Source organism: Elephas maximus, chromosome 9 (assembly GCF_024166365.1).
Source record: "Elephas maximus indicus isolate mEleMax1 chromosome 9, mEleMax1 primary haplotype, whole genome shotgun sequence".
NCBI classification, from domain to species: Eukaryota; Metazoa; Chordata; class Mammalia; order Proboscidea; family Elephantidae; genus Elephas; species Elephas maximus.
Genome location: NC_064827.1, coordinates 71420508 through 71439448, shown reverse-complemented (window position 1 = coordinate 71439448; position 18941 = coordinate 71420508). Strand labels below are relative to the sequence as shown.

General features: G+C 37.3%; 1 protein-coding gene and 1 pseudogene across 1 annotated transcript in view; one reads left to right on the top strand and one right to left on the bottom strand.

Moving 5' to 3' along the window:
• LOC126082442 (N-acetyllactosaminide alpha-1,3-galactosyltransferase-like 1) overlaps positions 1-18369 on the top strand; it is a 64547-nt gene extending 46178 nt beyond the window's left edge. The window contains exons 5-6 of the mRNA XM_049894963.1: positions 17088-17225; positions 17700-18369. Coding sequence (XP_049750920.1) covers positions 17088-17225; positions 17700-18369 — 808 coding nt within the window. The remainder of the gene's footprint in view (positions 1-17087; positions 17226-17699) is intronic.
• On the bottom strand, positions 9335-10266 carry LOC126083440 (serine/threonine-protein phosphatase 2A catalytic subunit beta isoform-like; annotated as a pseudogene).
• Positions 18370-18941: the final 572 nt, after the last annotated feature.

Sequence of the window (18941 nt, the reverse complement as noted above, 5' to 3'; positions counted from 1 at the left end):
TTCCATTGTGTGAATAAACCATAATTTATTTATCCATTCATCCATTGATGGGCACCTTGGTTGCTTCCATGTTTTTGCTATTGTAAACGGTGCTGCAATAAACCTGGGTGTGCATATATCTGTTCGTGTAAAGGCTCTTATTTCTCTAGGATATATTCCAAGGAGTGGGATTGCTGGATCGTATGGTAGTTCTATTTCTAGCTTTTTAAGGAAGCACCAAATCGATTTCCAAAGTGGTTGTACCATTTAACATTTCCACCAGCAGTGTAGAAGTGTTCCAATCTCTCCACAGACTCTCCAACATTTATTGTTTTGTGTTTTTTGGATTAATGCCAGCTTTGCTGGTGTGAGATGAAATCTCATTGTAGTTTTGATCTGTATTTCTCTAATGGCTAATGATAGTGAACATTTCCTCATATATCTGTTAGCTACCTGAATGTCTTCTTTACTGAAGTGTCTATTCATATCTTTTGCCCATTTTTTAATAGGGTTATTTGTCTTTTTGTAGTTGAGCTTTTGCAGTATCATGCAGATTTTAGAGATCAGGCACTGATCAGAAATGTCATAGCTAAAAACTTTTTTCCAGTCTATAGGTAGTCTTTTTACTCTTTTGGTGAAGTCTTTGGATGACCATAAGTGATTTTTAGGAGCTCCCAGTTATCTAGTTTTTCTTCTACATTCTTTATCATGTTTTGTATACTGTTTATGCCATGTATTAGGGCTCCTAATGTTGTCCCTATTTTTTCTTCCATGACCTTTATTGTTTTAGATTTTATATTTAGGTCTTTGATCCATTTTGAGTTAGTTTTTGTGCATGGAGTGAGGTACAGGTCTTGTTTCATTTTTTTTACAGATGGATATCCAGTTATGCCAGCACCATTTGTTAAAAAGACTGTCTTTTCCCCATTTAACCGTTTTGGGGCCTTTGTCAAATATTAACTGCTCATATGTGGATGGATTTATGTCTGGATTCTCAATTTTGTTCCATTGGTCCATGTATCTGGTGTTGTACCAGTACCAGGCTGTTTTGACTACTGTGGCAGTATAATAGGTTCTAAAATCAGGTAAAGTAAGGACTCCCACTCTGTTCTTCTTTTTCAGTAATGCCTTATTTATCCAGGGCCTCTTTCCCTTCCATTTGAAGTTGGTGATTTGTTTCTCCATCTCATTAAAGAATGTCATTGGGATTTGGATCGGAATTGCATTAAATGTATAGATCGCTTTTGGTAAAATAGACATTTTTACAATGTTAAGTCTTCCTATCCACGAGCAAGGTATGTTCTTCCACTTATGTAAGTCTCTTTTGGTTTCTTGCAGAAGTGTACTGTAGTTTTCTTTGTATAAGTCTTTTACATCTCTGGTAAGATTTATTCCTAAGTATTTTATCTACTTGGGGGCTACTGTAAATGACATTGATTTGGTGATTTCCTCTTCAATGTTCTTTTTGTTGGTGTAGAGGAATCCAACAGATTTTTGTATGTTTATCTTGTACCCCTATACTCTGCTGAACTCTTCCATTAGTTTCAGTAGTTTTCTGGAAGATTCCTTAGGGTTTTCTTTGTATAAGATCATGTCATCTGCAAATAGAGATACTTTTACTTCTTCCTTGCCAATCTGGACGCGCTTTATTTCTTTATCTAGCCTAATTGCTCTGGCTAGGACTTCCAGCATGATGTTGAATAAGAGTGGTGATAAAGGGCATCCTTGTCTGGTTCCCGATCTCAGTGGGAATGTTTTCAGGCTCTCTCCATTTAGGGTGATGTTGGCTGTTGGCTTTGTATAAATGCCCTTTATTATGTTGAGAAATTTTCCTTCTATTCCTATTTTGCTTAGAGTTTTTATCATGAATGAGTGTTGAACTTTGTCAAATGCCTTTTCTGCATCAATTGATAAAATCATTTGATTCTTGTCTTTTATTTATGTGGTGGATTACATCAATTGTTTTTCTAATGTTGAACCATCCCTGCATACCTGGTATGAATCCCACTTGGTCACTTCCATCTTCTTGTAATGCTCACCATTTCTCAAGCAGAAAGGAATGAAAAAAAAATCAAGCCTCGAGTTGCAATATTGAAGGATCCTATGGAAAAAATACTTAATGATGCAGGAAGCAGCTAAAAACCACAATGTTACAGAATGCTATTTGAAAAGTAGCTCTATTGTGAAAGCTAACGTCTTTAAAAATTAACTCTACACCTTTGATAGCATGTTCTGCATGGTATTTGCCTTAATGGAAAGGATTCATAGCCAGTCATAATGTTATTAATATCAACTTTGAAGATAATAATGGGCTATCTTGGTCAAAAAATGAAACAATAGACCACAAGCCAATTGTAGATCAGGATTTTGTCAAGTGTTTCTGAACTGTGACACTATGCCTAGGATTTAAAAAAAAAAGGATATAGCAGGTGCTTAATAACTATTTGACTAACAAAAGAGTCAATTAATGAAACTGAATTCTAGAATTTTTGTTATTCTAATTGTAATAGGTCTTCATTCAAATTTAAAACTAAAATGATTTTTAAAATTTTATCTAAAGGATAAAGAATCACTTACAGAAGACATATTTTTGCTGGTAAGATTCTTTGTTCTGTATACATTCCACGAATTGTATTGAGGGCAGACCTGGCTGGAGTTGGTGCTAATGGTGAGGGCAGGAAGGAAGAACAAAAAAATAAACTGAATTTCCTAGAGGCAACTATTGACAAATTTCTCGGGTATCGATTGGTTCAGAAATATTCTATGCAAATGTATCTATACGTGCATATGAATATGTATGGTACACTTGTATGTATACATCTAAAAATTTTGCTTGCTTAACATATTTGCCTACTTATGCACAGCAAGTTTTGTCATTTACTATAGTTTCAGTATCTCTGCCCAGAATGATGCTTTTTTCTTTAGATTATGCTAACCCTCTTCACTCAACCATGTTTTCTACCATTAACCATTGTTTAACCCATTGCCATTGAGTCGATTCCAACTCATAGCAACCCTATAGGATAGAGTAGAACTGCCCCATAAAGTTTCCAAGGAGCACCTGGTGGATTTGAACTGCCAACCTCTTGGTTAACACCCATAGCTCTTAACTGCTACACCGCCAGGGTTTCCAACCATTGTTCAGGACCCCAGAAATAGGTAAAACAAATCCTCAAAAAGAATGGTGACCATTTTTTAAATTCTCTATTTGTCACTATGGAAAAAAAAAAAGTACGTAGGAGGTAACAAAAAACCACAATGCTATGGAATGCTATTTGAAAAACAGCTCTATTGTGAAAGCTGTTTTTAAAAATTAATTTCAAAAATTAACTCCACACTTTTGATAGTGTGTTCTACATGGTATTTAATAAAGTTGGACATTAACAATTTCGATTTTGAAAGAGGATGAGTCTTGAGGTCTGCTTTATGCCCCAGGATATGGTCTCTCTTGAAATATGTTCCATGCACATTTAAAAGGAATGTGTATTCTATTGCAGTTCTGTGGAATGTTCTATAAATATCTATTAGATCCTATTGTTGGCATTGTTGAATTTTTCTTTATCCTTGCTGATTTTCTGTCTAGTTGCTCTATCAATTGTAGAGAGAGGGGCACTGAAGTGTCCAACTATAATTGCAGATATACCTAATTCTCTTTTCAGTTTTTATCAGCTTTTGCTTGACGTATTTGCAGTTCTGTTGTTCGCTGCATACATGTTTGGGATTGCTTTGTCTTCTTAGTGGATTGAGACTTTCACCGTTATACAATATTCCCCTTTGTAATCTTCTTTGCTCTGAAGTTTGTTATCTTATACTAATATAGTCACTCCTGCTTTCCTTTGATTAACGTGTGCATTGTGTATCTTTTTCTATCCTTTTACTTTCAACTTATCTATATCATTATATTTGAAGTGAGTTTCTTATAGACAGTATATAGTTGGGTCATGTTTTCTATCCACTCCGTCAATCTCTGTCTTTTAAGTGGTTTATTTAGACTATTTACATTTTATGTAATTATTGATATGTTAAAGCTTAATTCTGCCATTTTATTTTTTGTTTTCTTTTCCACCTCTGTATTTGTTATTTATCTGTTTTCTTTTTCCCTCCTTCCTGTGGGAACTTGAATATTTTTTAGAATTCCATCTTGATTTACTTATAGGTTTTTGACTGCATCTGTATCATTCTTTTAGAGGTTGCTGTATTACATTATATATATATACACACACACACACCACAGTATGGGGCCCTGGTAGTGCAGTGGTTAAGCATTTGGCTGCTAACCAAAAGGTCAGCAGTTTGAATCCACCAGCCACTCCTTAGAAAACCTATGGGGCATCTCTACTCTGTCTTACACAATTACTATGAGTCAGTATCGACTCAACGGGTTTGGCAGTTTTGGTATCACATTATACTGGGGTCAACATTTTACCAGTTTAAGTATAGAAACTTTACTTTGCCCTACATTACTTTACCCTTGCCCTTCTATAATTGTCTTAAATATTTCCTTTACATACATTGAGAACCACATTAGACAGTATTATAATTTTTTTCTTCAACAGCCATCAAACAAATTTGAAAACTCAAGAGGAAAAGGAAAGTCTATTGTATTTGTCCATATGTTTGCTTTTTCCATTGTTCTTTCTTCTATCCTAAGGTCCAAGATTCCTTCTTTTATCGATTTTTTTCTGTTTAAAGAACTTCCTTTCTCTGTTCTTTTAGGGTAGGTCTGCTGGAGACAACTTCTTTTAGTTTTCACTTACCTGAGAATATCTGATTTCCCCTTCATTCCTGAAGAATATTGTTAGATATAGAATTCTGAGTTGACAATTCTTTTCTTTCAGCACTTGAAAAATATTGTGCCACTTCCTTCTGGCCTCCGTGGTTTCTTACAAGAAATCCACTGTTATTCAAATTGATTTTCCCCTATAGATGATGCATAATCTCTCTCTGGCTGTTTTCAAGATTTTTTCATCTTTAGTTTTCAGAAGGTTGATTATAATGTGTCTTTTAATGGATTTCTTTGGGCTTATCCTGTTTGGGTTCACTCAGATTCTTGATGTATGTTTATGCCTTTTGTCAAATTTGGGAAATTTTGAGTCATTATTTTTTTTTAATACTGTTGAACCCCATCCTCTTTTTCCTCCTCTCCTTCTGGAACCTTTTTTTTTTTTTCTCTGTGTTGGTTTTTTGTTTTTTTCTCCTTGTTTTTGGGATTGAGTAATTTCTGTTGTCCTAAAGTTCACTGATTCTTTCCTTTGCCTTGTCTATTCTGTTGTTCAGCCTATTCATTGAGTTCTTTATTTTGGTTATTGAATTTTTCAGTCCTAACATTTCCTTTTGGTTCTTCTTTATGTCTTCTACATCTTTCATAAGACTTTCTATTTCTTTGCTCTGATTTTGTATTTTTTTCAATATCTTTTAAGTGTGTTTGTAATTGCTTTGAAGTATTTTTACAATGGTTGCTTTAAAATCCTTGTCAGATAATTCTAATATCTGTGTTATATCTTGTTACCTTTTGATTGCCTTGTCTCATTCAAGTTGCGATCTTCTGGTTCTTGGTATGATGAGTGATTTTGAATTGAAACCTGGGCATTTTGGGTATTTTGTTATAAAACCTGGATTTCATTTAATCCTTGTACTTTCTCAGGCCACCTCTGACAATGCTTCAGCAGGGAAATGAGGTGGCACTGCCTCATTACTACCATTTGGTGGTGAAATTCCAGGTTTTCATTCTACCTCCATTGACACCCAGAGGATGAGGGGCTCCTTGTTGCTGTTGAGAGGGGCTGAGAGTTCAGGCTCCCCACATGGTCTCCACTGGCTCCTCAGGGAGATGGCCTCAATTGTTGAGCAGTGGTAAAAGTCGTGACTCTCCATTAGGCCTTCTCTGGCTCCATGCTAGTGAGGAGAAGAGTACCTCATTACAGCCTGACAAGAGTAGAAGTCTAGGCTCTCCATTTGGCCTTTGTTGGAAGAAGTAGAGGTGGGGCCACAGTTTTTCTGTGCTATTTTGTTCAAGTGGAGTGGTTAGTGTCTACAAGTTTTCTGTCTTGCTGAGTTGCCCCTTTCCTGGTCCTTCAGCTACAAAGAGCAGGCTTTTCTTGGGGTTCATTTTTGTCTGTGCTCACTGGTGTTTCGGGCTTGCTGACTTCTCCAGTATCCAGTATGGGGTATATGAGGCAGAAAGAAAACTCAAGGAACTCATTATCATTTTCTTCCTTGGTTCCCAAGGTTCCTAGCTGGTCTGGCTTCTTCTCTCCAGCTTTCAGAGTCTTATTATGTTTGCCTTGTGTATAATGTCCAGGGATTTTACCTATACTTAGTGGAGAACTAGGGAAAATTAGGACTACCCCACTTTTGCAGAAGTGCAAATTACTTATTCTTCTTAGTTATTATTATTTTTCTTATTTAGCATATACCCCAAGATTATAAAAGGGGAGTTACCTAATAACATTGTTAATTAAATACTTAAAAGTGTAAACCTTAGATGGATTGTATATTTAAATGAAAATAAAAAATGAACTCTGGACCCCTACTTCAACTCCTTTCTTCAACACATAACAAAGTATCTATCACGTAAAACCAAAAAACAAAACCTGTTGCCATCAAGTTGATCTCAACTAATAGCAACCTTATAGGACAGAGTAGAACTGCCCCACATAGTTTCTAAAGAGTGGCTGGTGGATTCAAACAGCCAACTTTTTGGTTAGCAGCCATAACTTTCAACCACTCTGCCACCAGGGCTCCACCTGTCACATAGTAAGCCAATAATGTTTGATAAATGAATTAATTAAATCTGCATTTTTTTTTTTTTGTCTGAATACACACTCTCTTATCTGCTCTGTTAATTTTTAAAATATCTTCCTCCCAACAACCATACTCTTTCTTGCCTTCATGCGTTTGGTCATGACCTCATCAGTCCACATCCCTTTCCTGAACTAGCCCTTATCCTTCCAGATTCAGTTTACATATTTCTTTTCCAAATTGCTTCCTTTGACCCCAAATTTAGGTTGGATGCCCCATTATATACTCCCATAGAGCTTTGTTTTTCCCTATTAGCACTTATCACTGTGTACTTCAATTGTCTATTTAATATCACCTTTTCTGCTAGACTATACGCTTCCTGAAGGCAGGGGCTAGGTCTAAATGTTAGTTATAGAACCTGCACCAAACATGCCTATCATATTAGTGGTGCTCAACAAATATTTGTTGAATGTATGCATTACTCTTAATAACTTGATTTTCTCTTTGTATTCAGGAATGATCAAGTAGAACTTCGACTCTCAGACTGGTTTAATCCTAAGTAAGACAACAAATTCCGCTCACAAAATAATATTAATAGTACAACTCAACTTAAAGGGGTAGTTTTTTTTTTTTTTTCCATCACCAGACTGTAGCTATCCTGAGAGGTTTCCAGGACTTAGAGTTCTTATTTTTAAGGCCTTTATATGTAAATCTAGAGTCTATTTATCAAGATTCAGGCCATTAAAGGTGGTAATAAGAAAGCTGTCATACTCTATCCTAACATTCCTGGTTTTATTAGGGAAAAGAAAGAATCTCTTTGAAAGCAGGCTGAACATACCATTAATAATCCCTCTTTATTTTGGCATTAACACTTAGGGGGGAACCTCATTCTTTTTAATGGTTATGTAGTATTCTATTTTATGGTTGTATACCATAATTTATTTAACCAACTCACTATGGGCTTTGTACTGTTTACAGTTGGAGGTCACTGTAAGTAATAAGTCAATGATGTCCCTGTACACGTATTTTTTACACTGTCATTAAATTTATCTCTAGGATAAATTTTTAGAGTGGAGTCATTAGTTAAAAGGATACAGACATTTTAAATTTTGATTCAGGTTGCTAAACTGCTCTTTAATAATTGCATCATTTTATTTTCTCATCTAAGTGGATAAACTTTAATAATATATATTTTTTGTTTATTTGATCTTCAGTAATATCAAACATTTTATTGTTGGTAAAGTATTAGTTAAAATATCTCAATTCAATTAGCATTTCTGTGATTATTATTGAGTTTCAGCATCTTTATATGTTTACTGTTCATTTGCATTTCATCTTCCATAAGTTCTTTCATATTTATATTTTTAATGGACCTCAGGTATACAAAATTAGAATAATAATCCTGGGTTAATGACACACGTGCATCATACATACATGCAAAATCCACCTATATTATTTGTTTGTTCGCTTGTTTGTTGATTTTTTTTAATGAAAAGTTTGTTTGCTCAGTACACCAAAGAGGATGCAACAAGCACCATCATAACAAATATAAAGAAACATGCAAACAAACATAAAACAGTAATTTAGTTTACATAAAGGAAAATCTCTTTAAGTGTTACGACAACATACTCCCAAAAAGAATCTTTTCTTCAGTTAATTATACATCGCAACAAAATAAAAGGTAATAGATTAAGCAGAAGTTATTTTATGAATTAACCTTACAAATAAAACTCCTACTCTATTCAATCATGCCAGTTAAACACTATTGATAAAATGTCAAAAAAGTGCAAAAGGAGATGAAAGATTTAGTTACCTTTTTTGCTTGAATAGACCAGAAAAAAATTGGTTATTACAAATACAGTTGGCAAAATGTTAGACTGACTAATCTAGGGCACAGCGTTATACTGAATTTCAGTCTCAAACCACTAAATGCTCATCATTAGCATGACACATAATTTCGGTCCATGATGTAGTTTATTGCCAAGGCAGATTCCAATTTGTTACAGAAAACAAAGATTACTGTTGTTTTTTGTTATTATATATATATATATATATGCCAGGTATACTTCCACATACAAAGGCAAGTTGCTCCTAGGAGCAATGTATAGAAAGTAGTCTGGGGTGCCACCAGTATTTTAAAAATGGTGAAGCCCGTGAGAGCCAGAACTCCACGAGACTACCTTGTTTATCTGTGCCTTGCAAACTTTCAGCCTTTGCCAGGGTGCAATCTTAACACTTTTCCGTTGCTCTCTATTAGTGGAAAATATTTGAGTTTTCTTTCTCTGACCGGTTTTCTGCCTTAAACAGATTCTGGCTTTCACAGGTTTTACTATACCAGAAGGGTCACCATGGTGGACAGGTTTCACCAGAGCTTCCAGACTAAGACAGACTAGGAAGAAAACCTGCCAATCTACTTCAGAAATTAGCCAATTAAAACCTTATGGCTCACAACAGAACACTGTCTGATATAGTGGTGGAAAAGAAACCACCTAGGTGGAAGGCACTACACAATAGCTGCAACGATGAACTCAAACATAGCAGTGACCACAAAGACGGCCCAGGACCAGGAAACTTTTTTTCTGTTTCACATGGGGTCGCATGAGTCTGAGCCCACTCAACTGCAACTAACAAGAAGTCTGGGGTGCACCTGGCAACATGAAGCTCTCCACTGTGAGGCACTAGGTTAACTGAAGGAAGGAATATTTTAAAGTGTTATCTAATTCCATGATAGCAGCCTGCTTCTCACAGTGATAAAAGTAATTGAGTGCACTGAAAATGCCAACCAAACCCATTACAAGTTAGTGAGTGCGAGATACTAGTGCGAGACCACTGACATGGTTAAATGTTTCAGAAACGTCTTGTCCAAATGTGTGGCAAGTACCACGTGAAGAAATAATCCCATCCACCACAACCATCTGGATCTGATTTTAACAGATCACACATTGGGCCCTCAAGTGAAACTTCTCATATACAATCCAGGACTCCTGTACGATCCAGAGTACCTATGGGTGGAGAGAGGCCACCACACTACAGAGGCAGAACATCTGTCCATCTACGAAGGCTGTAAGGGGAAGATGATCAAACAGAAATATTGGTATTTCCGTACTTTCACAGACATTCATCAAAAAAAAATCATGTACTTGGGTAATTTGTCCGTTTTTGTGGTTTCCTCTCAATATTGTAATATGTTCTGGATAATGCACAGTTAACCTCACAAGGAGAGTCACTATCTCCACCGAATAATCATCTCTGTCTACACAGTCACCCAATGCATACATAGTTTGTATCTGATGATCTTCCACAAATTCTAAAGAGTTCCATAAAATCATGGAATTGACTATGAACATCTCCACAGAAGGTAACAGCAAACCTCTTGGCTATTTGATTCTTTCATTTAAATTTCCTTAGCTTTTTCCGCACAGGGATCCCACTTGGTTCTCCTTAAGCTGTTTACTCTGGGTCTGCGGCTCCATCCTCTGATCCAGCTACATAGTGAACACCTTGTAGTGCATGATCGCCTCCCTTCTCGCTCCCTGCACCCATCCATGCCGGTCTAGGTGCCAGGAACCACTCCAGTCTCCTGCTGCTAACCCAGCACCCAGCCAAGAGAGGAAGGAGCTGTGGGGCTGCTAGGTGACACACACCCAGCCCAAGCCCAGTGGAAGGTTCATGCACTTGGCCTCGGGTTCTTTTTTTTTTTTTCCCTTTTGATGAAACTAAAATTACAGTCTTCAGTAACCTTAACATCTAGCTTTTTGTCCTTTCCAATCCCCTTCCTCCCCGAAATTAACTGCAATGCTGAATCCTGGTTCGTCACCCCCTTGCTTTCTTTTTTGTATAATTTTACCACATTTTATAAGTATTCTGAAAAAGTCTATTGTTAAATTTTCATTGTTTATAACTTTATAAAGAGGATATCATGCTGTATGAAATTTTCTGGGGTTCTTATTTTCCCCTTAATAGTAAAAAAAAACAAAACAAAAACAAAAACCCAGTGCCATCGAGTTGATTCTGACTCATGGCGACCCTAAGGGTAAAAAATAGATGGCCCAAATTCATCCAATTCTGTGTATCACTGTGATACATTTTGACATATGCATAATAATCAACTATGGAAACACCAACTTATTCATTTATCCACTGCCCTGCTAATGGGCACTAGAATCGTTTCTAGGGTTTTGCTATTACAAGCAGTCTGCTATGAATATTCTTACACATGTCTCTGGGTAGAAGTGGAATGGCTGGGCGGTTGGGTTTGTGAATGGTCAACCTGTGAATACTGGTAAATTACCACCATTTTTTCCCAAAGTGGGTAAATTACAGTTTAAATTACCACCTGCAAAGTAGATAAATATGGCTGATGTACATGTTCTTTGACACTTAGTATTACCAATTGCCATGGATTGAATTATGTCCCCCCAAAAATGTATGTATCAACTTGGTTAGGCCATGTGTGTTTGTCCTCCATTTTGTGATTCTAATTTTACCTTGAGAGGATTAGGGTGGGATTGTAATACCACCCTTACTCAGGTCAGCTCCCTGATCCAAAGTAAAGGGGATTTCCCTGGGGTGTGGCCTGCACCACCTTTTATCTCTCAAGAGATAAAAGGAAAGGGAGGCAAGCAGAGAGTTGGGGACCTCATACCACCAAGAAAGCAGTGCCAGGAGCAGAGTGCATCCTTGGACCTGTGGTCCCTGCGCCTGAGAAGCTCCTTGACTGGGGAAGATTGGGGAAAAGGACCTTCCTCCAGAGCCAACAGAGACAGAAAGCTTTTCCCTAGAGCCGATGCCCTGAATTTGGGCTTGTAACCTACTAGACTGTGAGAAAATAAATTTCTCTTTGTTAAAGCCATTCACTTGTGATATTTCTGTTATGGCAGCACTAGATAACTAAGACACCAATAAACCGAAAAAAAAAAAAAAAACCTGCTACCATCGAGTCCATTCCAACTCATAGCAACCTAGAAGACAGAGCAGACCTGCCTCACAGAGTTTCCAAGGAGCGGCTGGTGGATTCAAACTGCTGGCCTTTTGTTTAGCAGCTGTAGCACTTAACCACTAGACCACCAGGGTTGCGGGTATTACCAGTAGAATGGCAATTTTTGGAAAGTATCTCTTTGTGGTCTTTTGCATTTCTTTAATCACTAAATAAGTGGAACATTCCTTCATGTGTTTGTTAGCCATATGTGATTCCTCTTCAATAAAATGTCTGTTCCTATTTTTTTTTTTTTGCTTATTTCTGTTGAATTTGTGCTTTATCTGTGATTTATAAAATATATTCTTGATACTAATCCTTTGCCAGTTGTGTGTATTACAAACGTCTTCTCATAATTTGCAACTTCTCTTTCTTTCCTTAAGGCATTTTTTTTTATTAACTTTTATTAAGCTTCAAGTGAGCGTTTACAAATCCAATCAGTCTGTCACATATAAGTTTATATACATCTTACTCCGTACTCCCACTTGCTCTCCCCCTATTGAGTCAGCCCTTTCAGTCTCTCCTTTCGTGACAATTTTGCCAGCTTCCCTCTCTCTCTATCCTCCCATCGCCCCTCCAGACAAGAGATGCCAACACAATCTCAAGTGTCCACCTGATATAATTAGCTCACTCTTCATCAGCATCTCTCTCCTACCCACTGACCAGTCCCTTTCATGTCTGATGAGTTGTCTTCGGGGATGGTTCCTGTCCTGTGCCAACAGAAGGTTTGGGGACCATGACTGCCGGGATTCCTCTAGTCTCAGTCAGATCCTTAAGGCATTTTTTGATAAACGAAACATATTAATACATAAACTTCAGGAATCTTTCTTTTCGTAGTCAAAAATTTCGTGTCTTGCTTAAGAAATATTTTCATATCATGAAGTCTAAATTACGTTCACTCACACTTGCTTCAAAGAGTTTTAAAGTTTTATTTTTGACATATAAATCCTTAATCCATCTGGAATTGATATTTATGTATGGTGTCAGGCAGGAATCCAATTTCATCTTTGCTTATGTGGATAACACTGTTTTGCAGCTCTGATTATTGAATAGTCCCTCTTTCCCCACTGATCTGACATGCCACCTCTATATGTGGTTGCAATTCAGGGGGTATCTATGAACTTGGATGGAAAAAAAATATTTTTACTAGCCAAAATTTAGTATGTACTCCCTTCAGTTATGAATGTAGGCGACAAACCAGAGTGGGATTAGCAGTACTATTTACTTTTCAACAATAGGAATCTCAGATGCCAAAAGCAAATATCCTAACTAGCAAAAGATTAAAACTATTTTAATTAAAATTAGGAACTAGACAAGGATGCTCACTACCGCTAGTATTATTTTACTCTTCCATGGAGATCATACAAAATAATACAAGATTGAACAGATGGTATAAACTTTAGCAAATGAAAGAGAAAACTATCTCATTGTGCCAGTGTGTACTTTAAAAACCTAAAACCAAAAAAGAAGAAAGAAAGACTACTAGAATTAATAAGAGAATTGGGTAAATAGTAATATAAAATAAATTATTTTTCAAATTAATAGTTTACAAAGAGAAACTAGATAACTAGGAGCTCCTAAAATCAAACACCTATGCTCATCTAAAGACTTCACCAAAAGAGTAAAAAGACCACCTACAGACTGGGAAAGAATTTTCAGCTATGACATCTCCGACCAGCACCTGATCTCTAAAATCTATATGATTCTGTCAAAACTCAACCCCAAAAAGACAAACAACCCAATCAAGAAGTGGGCAAAGGATCTGAACACACACTTCACTAAAGAAGATATTCAGGCAGCTAACAGATACATGAAAAAATGCTCTCGATCATTAGCCATTAGAGAAATGCAAATTAAAACTACGATGAGATTCCATATCACTCCAACAAGGCTGGCATTAATCCAAAAAACACAAAATAATAAATGTTGGAGAGGCTGCGGAGAGATTGGAACTCTTATACACTGCTGGTGGGAATGTAAAATGGTACAACCACTTTGGAAATCTATTTGGCGTTATCTTAAACAGAAATAGAACTACCATACAACCCAGAAATCCCACTCCTCGGAATATACCCTAGAGAAATAAGAGCCTTCACACCAACAGATATATGCACACCCATGTTTATTGCATCTCTGTTTACAATAGCAAAAAGCTGGAAGCAACCAAGGTGTCCATCAACGGATGAATGGTTAAATAAATTGTGGTATATTCACACAATGGAATACTACGCATCAATAAAGAACAGTGATGAATCTGTGAAACCTTTTATAACATGGAGGAACCTGTAAAGCATTATGCTGAGCGAAATTAGAGGCAAAAGGACAAATATTGTATAAGACCACTATTATAAGATCTTGAGAAATAGTATAAACTGAGAAGAACACATACTTTTGTGGTTAAGGGGGGGGAGGGAGGGAGGGTGGGAGAGGGTTTTTTACTGATTAATTAGTAGATAAGAATTGCTTTAGGTGAAGGGAAGGACAATACTCAATACATGGAAGGTCAGCTCAACTGGACTGGACTGGACCAAAAGCAAAGAAGTTTCCAGGATAAACTGAATGCTTCAAAGGTCAGCGGAGCAACGGCAGGGGTTTGGGGACTATTGCTTAAGGGGACTTCTAAGTCAATTGGCAAAATAATTCTATTATGAAAACATTCTGCATCCCACTTTGAAATGTGGCGTCTGGGGTCTTAAATGCTAACAAGCAGCCATCTAAGATGCATCAATTGGTCTCAACCCACCTGGATCAAAGGAGAATGAAGAACACCAAGGTCACACGATAACTAAGAGCCCAAGAGACAGAAAGGGCCACATGAACTAGAGACTTACATCATCCTGAGACCAGAAGAACTAGATGGTGCCTGGCTACAACCGATGACTGCCCTGGCAGGGAGCACATCAGAGAACCCCTGAGGGAGCAGGAGATCAGTGGGATGCAGACTCGAAATTCTCATAAAAAGACCAGACTTAATGGTCTGACTGAGACTAGAGGAAACCCGGCAGTCATGGTCCCCAAACCTTCTGTTGGCACAGGACAGGAACCATCCCCGAAGACAACTCATCAGACATGAAAGGGACTGGACAGTGGGTAGGAGAGAGATGCTGATGAAGAGTGAGCTAATGATATCAGGTGGACACTTGAGACTGTGTGGGCATCTCCTGTCTGGAGGGGGGATGGGAGGATAGAGAGAGTTGGAAGCTGGCAAAATTGTCACGAAAGGAGAGACTGGAAGGGCTGACTCATTAGGGGGAGAGCAAGTGGGAGAACGGAGTAAGGTGTATATAAACTTATACGTGACAGTCTGACTTGATTTGTAAACGTTCACTTGAAGCTCAATAAAAGTTAATTAAAAAAAAAAAAGGAAAAAAAATTAATAGTTTATTCTAGGCATGTGCCTAGGACTGAAATATGGGAACCAAAACTAAAATACTGTAGAAAAATTTAGTAAGAAAGGCAAAGCACGTGTGTGAATAAAACTAAAAAATCCCACCAAAAGACATAAAATCATATCTGGACAAATGAAAAGTCACACCATGCCCTTGTATGGGAAAACAATGTCATAACATCAATTCTCCCAAGGTCATATGTAAACTTAATTTGTTTTAGTCAGGAATTGCTGTGATAATGCTTCATGACAACCACCCGCGAAAACTCAGGGGCTTGCAACAGTGAGCCTTTTTTCCTCACTCACTGATCATCTGTGGTTCTGCTGAGCTTGACTGAGACTGGCTGAGCTTAGACTCCAGACGGTAGGTTAGGTTTAGATTTGCTCAACGTATCTTCCCATTCTTCAGCTAGCAGCCACCCAGGACATGATCTTCCGTTGGCAAATGGCCGAAGTACAAGGGAAGAAGCCAAGCTATGTAAGCACTTTTAAAGCTCTGCCCTTGTCATGTTCTCTAAAATTCCATTGGGCAAAGTAAGTCACCTGGCCAAGACCAAAGTGAGTGAGGAGTGGATGCACACTCTGCCTACTCTCCTGAAGACCCTGAAAGTTCCATGGCAAATTGTATGGCCTTTTATACACGGGAGTGGAAATTTGGGAACAATAATCCAATCTATCATATAACTCTAATTCACATCCTAATGGTTTTTAATTGTCAGTGATTTAAAAATCATTATAAAAAATAAACATCTCAAAATAATCCAAAAAAGTGTGAAAAATAAGAAAGGTAAGAGGATTTTGCCTTACCAAATATCAGAACATACTATCAACAGCACTGTCATTAAATCAACATGGAATAGATCATAGGAATAATGGGTCCAGAATTAGATCACAGGAAAAAATAAAGACCTTGTTTTCCAAAAAATTGTGGTCGTGTGTTTTAACCTGTCTGGCAGTTCTCTGAGGGACCAACATAGAGGCTAATCTTTGTTTTCTCTCCGTTGGACTGAAGTAGCCTTCTGGGCCATATATGTATATGAATATGTATGTATTTTGCATATATTATCTATAGAATTATATGAATCTAGAGAAAAAATGAAACGGTGCAAGCCAGGTTGCTAATACAGGGATCCAGCCATTAAGATAAGATTTGCTATTATTATTATGACTATTATTAGTACAGTATTAAGTGTTGTCAAATCCTACCCCTGTCTGGGTTTGAATTTGTGATTAAAACCTGCAATCACCAATAGCAAAATGGCTTCTCACTTTGTATTTGATTCCTTCCAAAATGAAGGACTTAATTTGCTTTAGTAGTTTAATGCCATGCCTCTGCCCAAACCATTTTTTACTAATGCTACCTACCACCTCTGTTGCCATATTTTTTATTACTAAAAGCAAATCTAATGCCTTTCTGCCTTTTTGGACTAATCTTTTTTTATTCCAGGTTGCACAGATGGGCTTAAAGCATTAGGGAGAAGGTGAAAAGGGTATACTCTAGGAAAAGGGGAGGGAGAGAAAGAAAATGCAGGAGGGGAGGGAAAGGAACACATGAGGGAGGCAGTAATACTGTGCCACCCATCTTTGTTTTAGGCGATAATCAGAGAAGTGTTCAGATAATGGGTAAGCTAAGTTTAAGTGGCTGTCAGAACTCAAAGAAAGGAACCCTTGGGCTCAAAAGGCAGTATGGTGTATTGATTAAAGAATAAACTCTAAAGCCAAACAGGCTGAGTCCTGAGTCCTGACTCTGCCATTTATTAGCTGCGTGATATTAAGCAATTTATTCAATCAATCTGTGTGCAACTTTCCTCACATAAAAAATAGGGCTAATAATAGTGCTTACCTTATAGGACATTGCAAGGATTAAGTGAGTTATTTAAAGCACTGAAATACAGTGCCTGCCATACAGTAAGTATTCTATAATCATTAGCTATTGTCACTTGGACAAAAACTTCTGCAGTCACCGTGAAGTGGTATCTGCTTGATTTGTTGTTTGTTCAACAGAAAACGTCCTGATGTTATAACAACAACTGACTGGCTTGCTCCAATCATATGGGAAGGAACTTACAATAGACAGGTCCTGGAAAAATACTACAAAAGGCTGAACATTACCATAGGCTTGGCTGTATTTGCTGCTGGAAAGTAAGTGCTACTAATATTTCTCCTTTTTTTTTTTAAATAAAATGTAGATAAGCACCATGAACTTTCTACATCCAAAAAGCTACTCATAATTAATCCTAACTTCTATTTCTAGCTGTCCTGTATAATAATTTATAGTGGGTATTTTCTCCAACCTTGACTCAGTCCTTAACGCCACTTGGGAACCTGTTTATTCATATCCATTCAGCTCTCTTTGCCTTGCTCCACAACAGTTGTTCCAAAACCCTGTGGCTCTTCGCAGGCCCCCTAGTTCACTACATTGTCTTTCACTAACCAATACAATTGAAGCTATGAATCCGAATTCTCTCTACCTACTGGTAGTTCTTTTTTTTTTTTTTACTGGTAGTTCTTTAGCTTCGGTGACACATACGTTAGACAGCATATTTAAATGGCATGGATTCGCCTGGTGATTTTTAGCAAAATACTTTTTTTTTTTGCTTTTGTCATGTTTCACAGGTTTGAAGAGCAATACCTGAAACAGTTCATACGATCTGCCGATAAGCACTTTATGCCTGGCTACAATGTTATCTTTTACATCATGATGGATGAGCCTTCCAGGCTACCTCGCATAGAGTTAGGTCCTCTTCGGACATTTAAACTACGTGCAATATTCTATGAAAACACATGGCAAGACATTAATCTCATATTCATGAAGAATTTAGGTGTGTTCATCTTAAGCCACATGCAGCATGAAGTCAACTTTCTTTTCGTTATGGCTATAAACCAGATCTTTAAGAATGACTTTGGAGTAGAAACCCTGGGAAAGTCGGTAGCTCAACTCCATGCATGGTGGTATTTTAAAAATGCTAACAATTTTCCCTATGAGAGAAATTTCAAATCGGCAGCTTTCATTCCCTTTGGACAGGGAGATTTCTATTACCATAGTGCAATTTTTGGTGGGACTCCCGAGGAAGTTTTAAAACTCACTGAAGAAAATCAAAAAGGAATTATTCATGACACCAAAAAAGAACTTACCAGCATATATGAAAGCCACCTAAACAAATATTTTTTTCTCCATAAACCCACTACACTGTTATCACCAGAATACAATTGGGATCCAAATTTTCATACCCCTCCACAAATTAAACATATTAAGATAGCATGGCAGTCAGAAAAGGTTCAATGACTAATCCGTTAAGTTTATGGACTAATAAGTGAATCACAATTCTTCATAAATTTAAAATGTATTAAATTTTTCAGTTTTTTAGAGATTTACAAAAATGGACAATCTTCCAAAATAAATTATTTTTCTCCTTACAGTTTTGAGCCATCTAATTCTAGTAATGTTGGCTAAAGAATAAATGGATGATAATTTAATGTTAATACACGGTGATGTTATCTATATATTATAAATGATTTGGAAACACTTTTGGAGGCATAAAGTGGATTTATATGGAGAAACACTCAGACTTTTAGTTCAGAATACACACACTGTTGGGGAAATGGTCTGCCTCTACTCCTCCCATCCAGGCTGCCTAAGTAAAGGCATTGGGCCCACAACATTCTCTAATAAGGAGGCTAGGAATTGGGTTGCCTTCCCTCTCCCAGTTTCTTCTCATCAGAGAAGGCTTCCCTCTGTTCTTCGCACACAGTAGCTTTCTCTGTCTCTTGTACATGCATGGGCATCACATGGCACCTGTCCAACCCCACTTCTATATCTGTTCCCCGTGATGAAGGAACAGAGTCTCTCATACTATG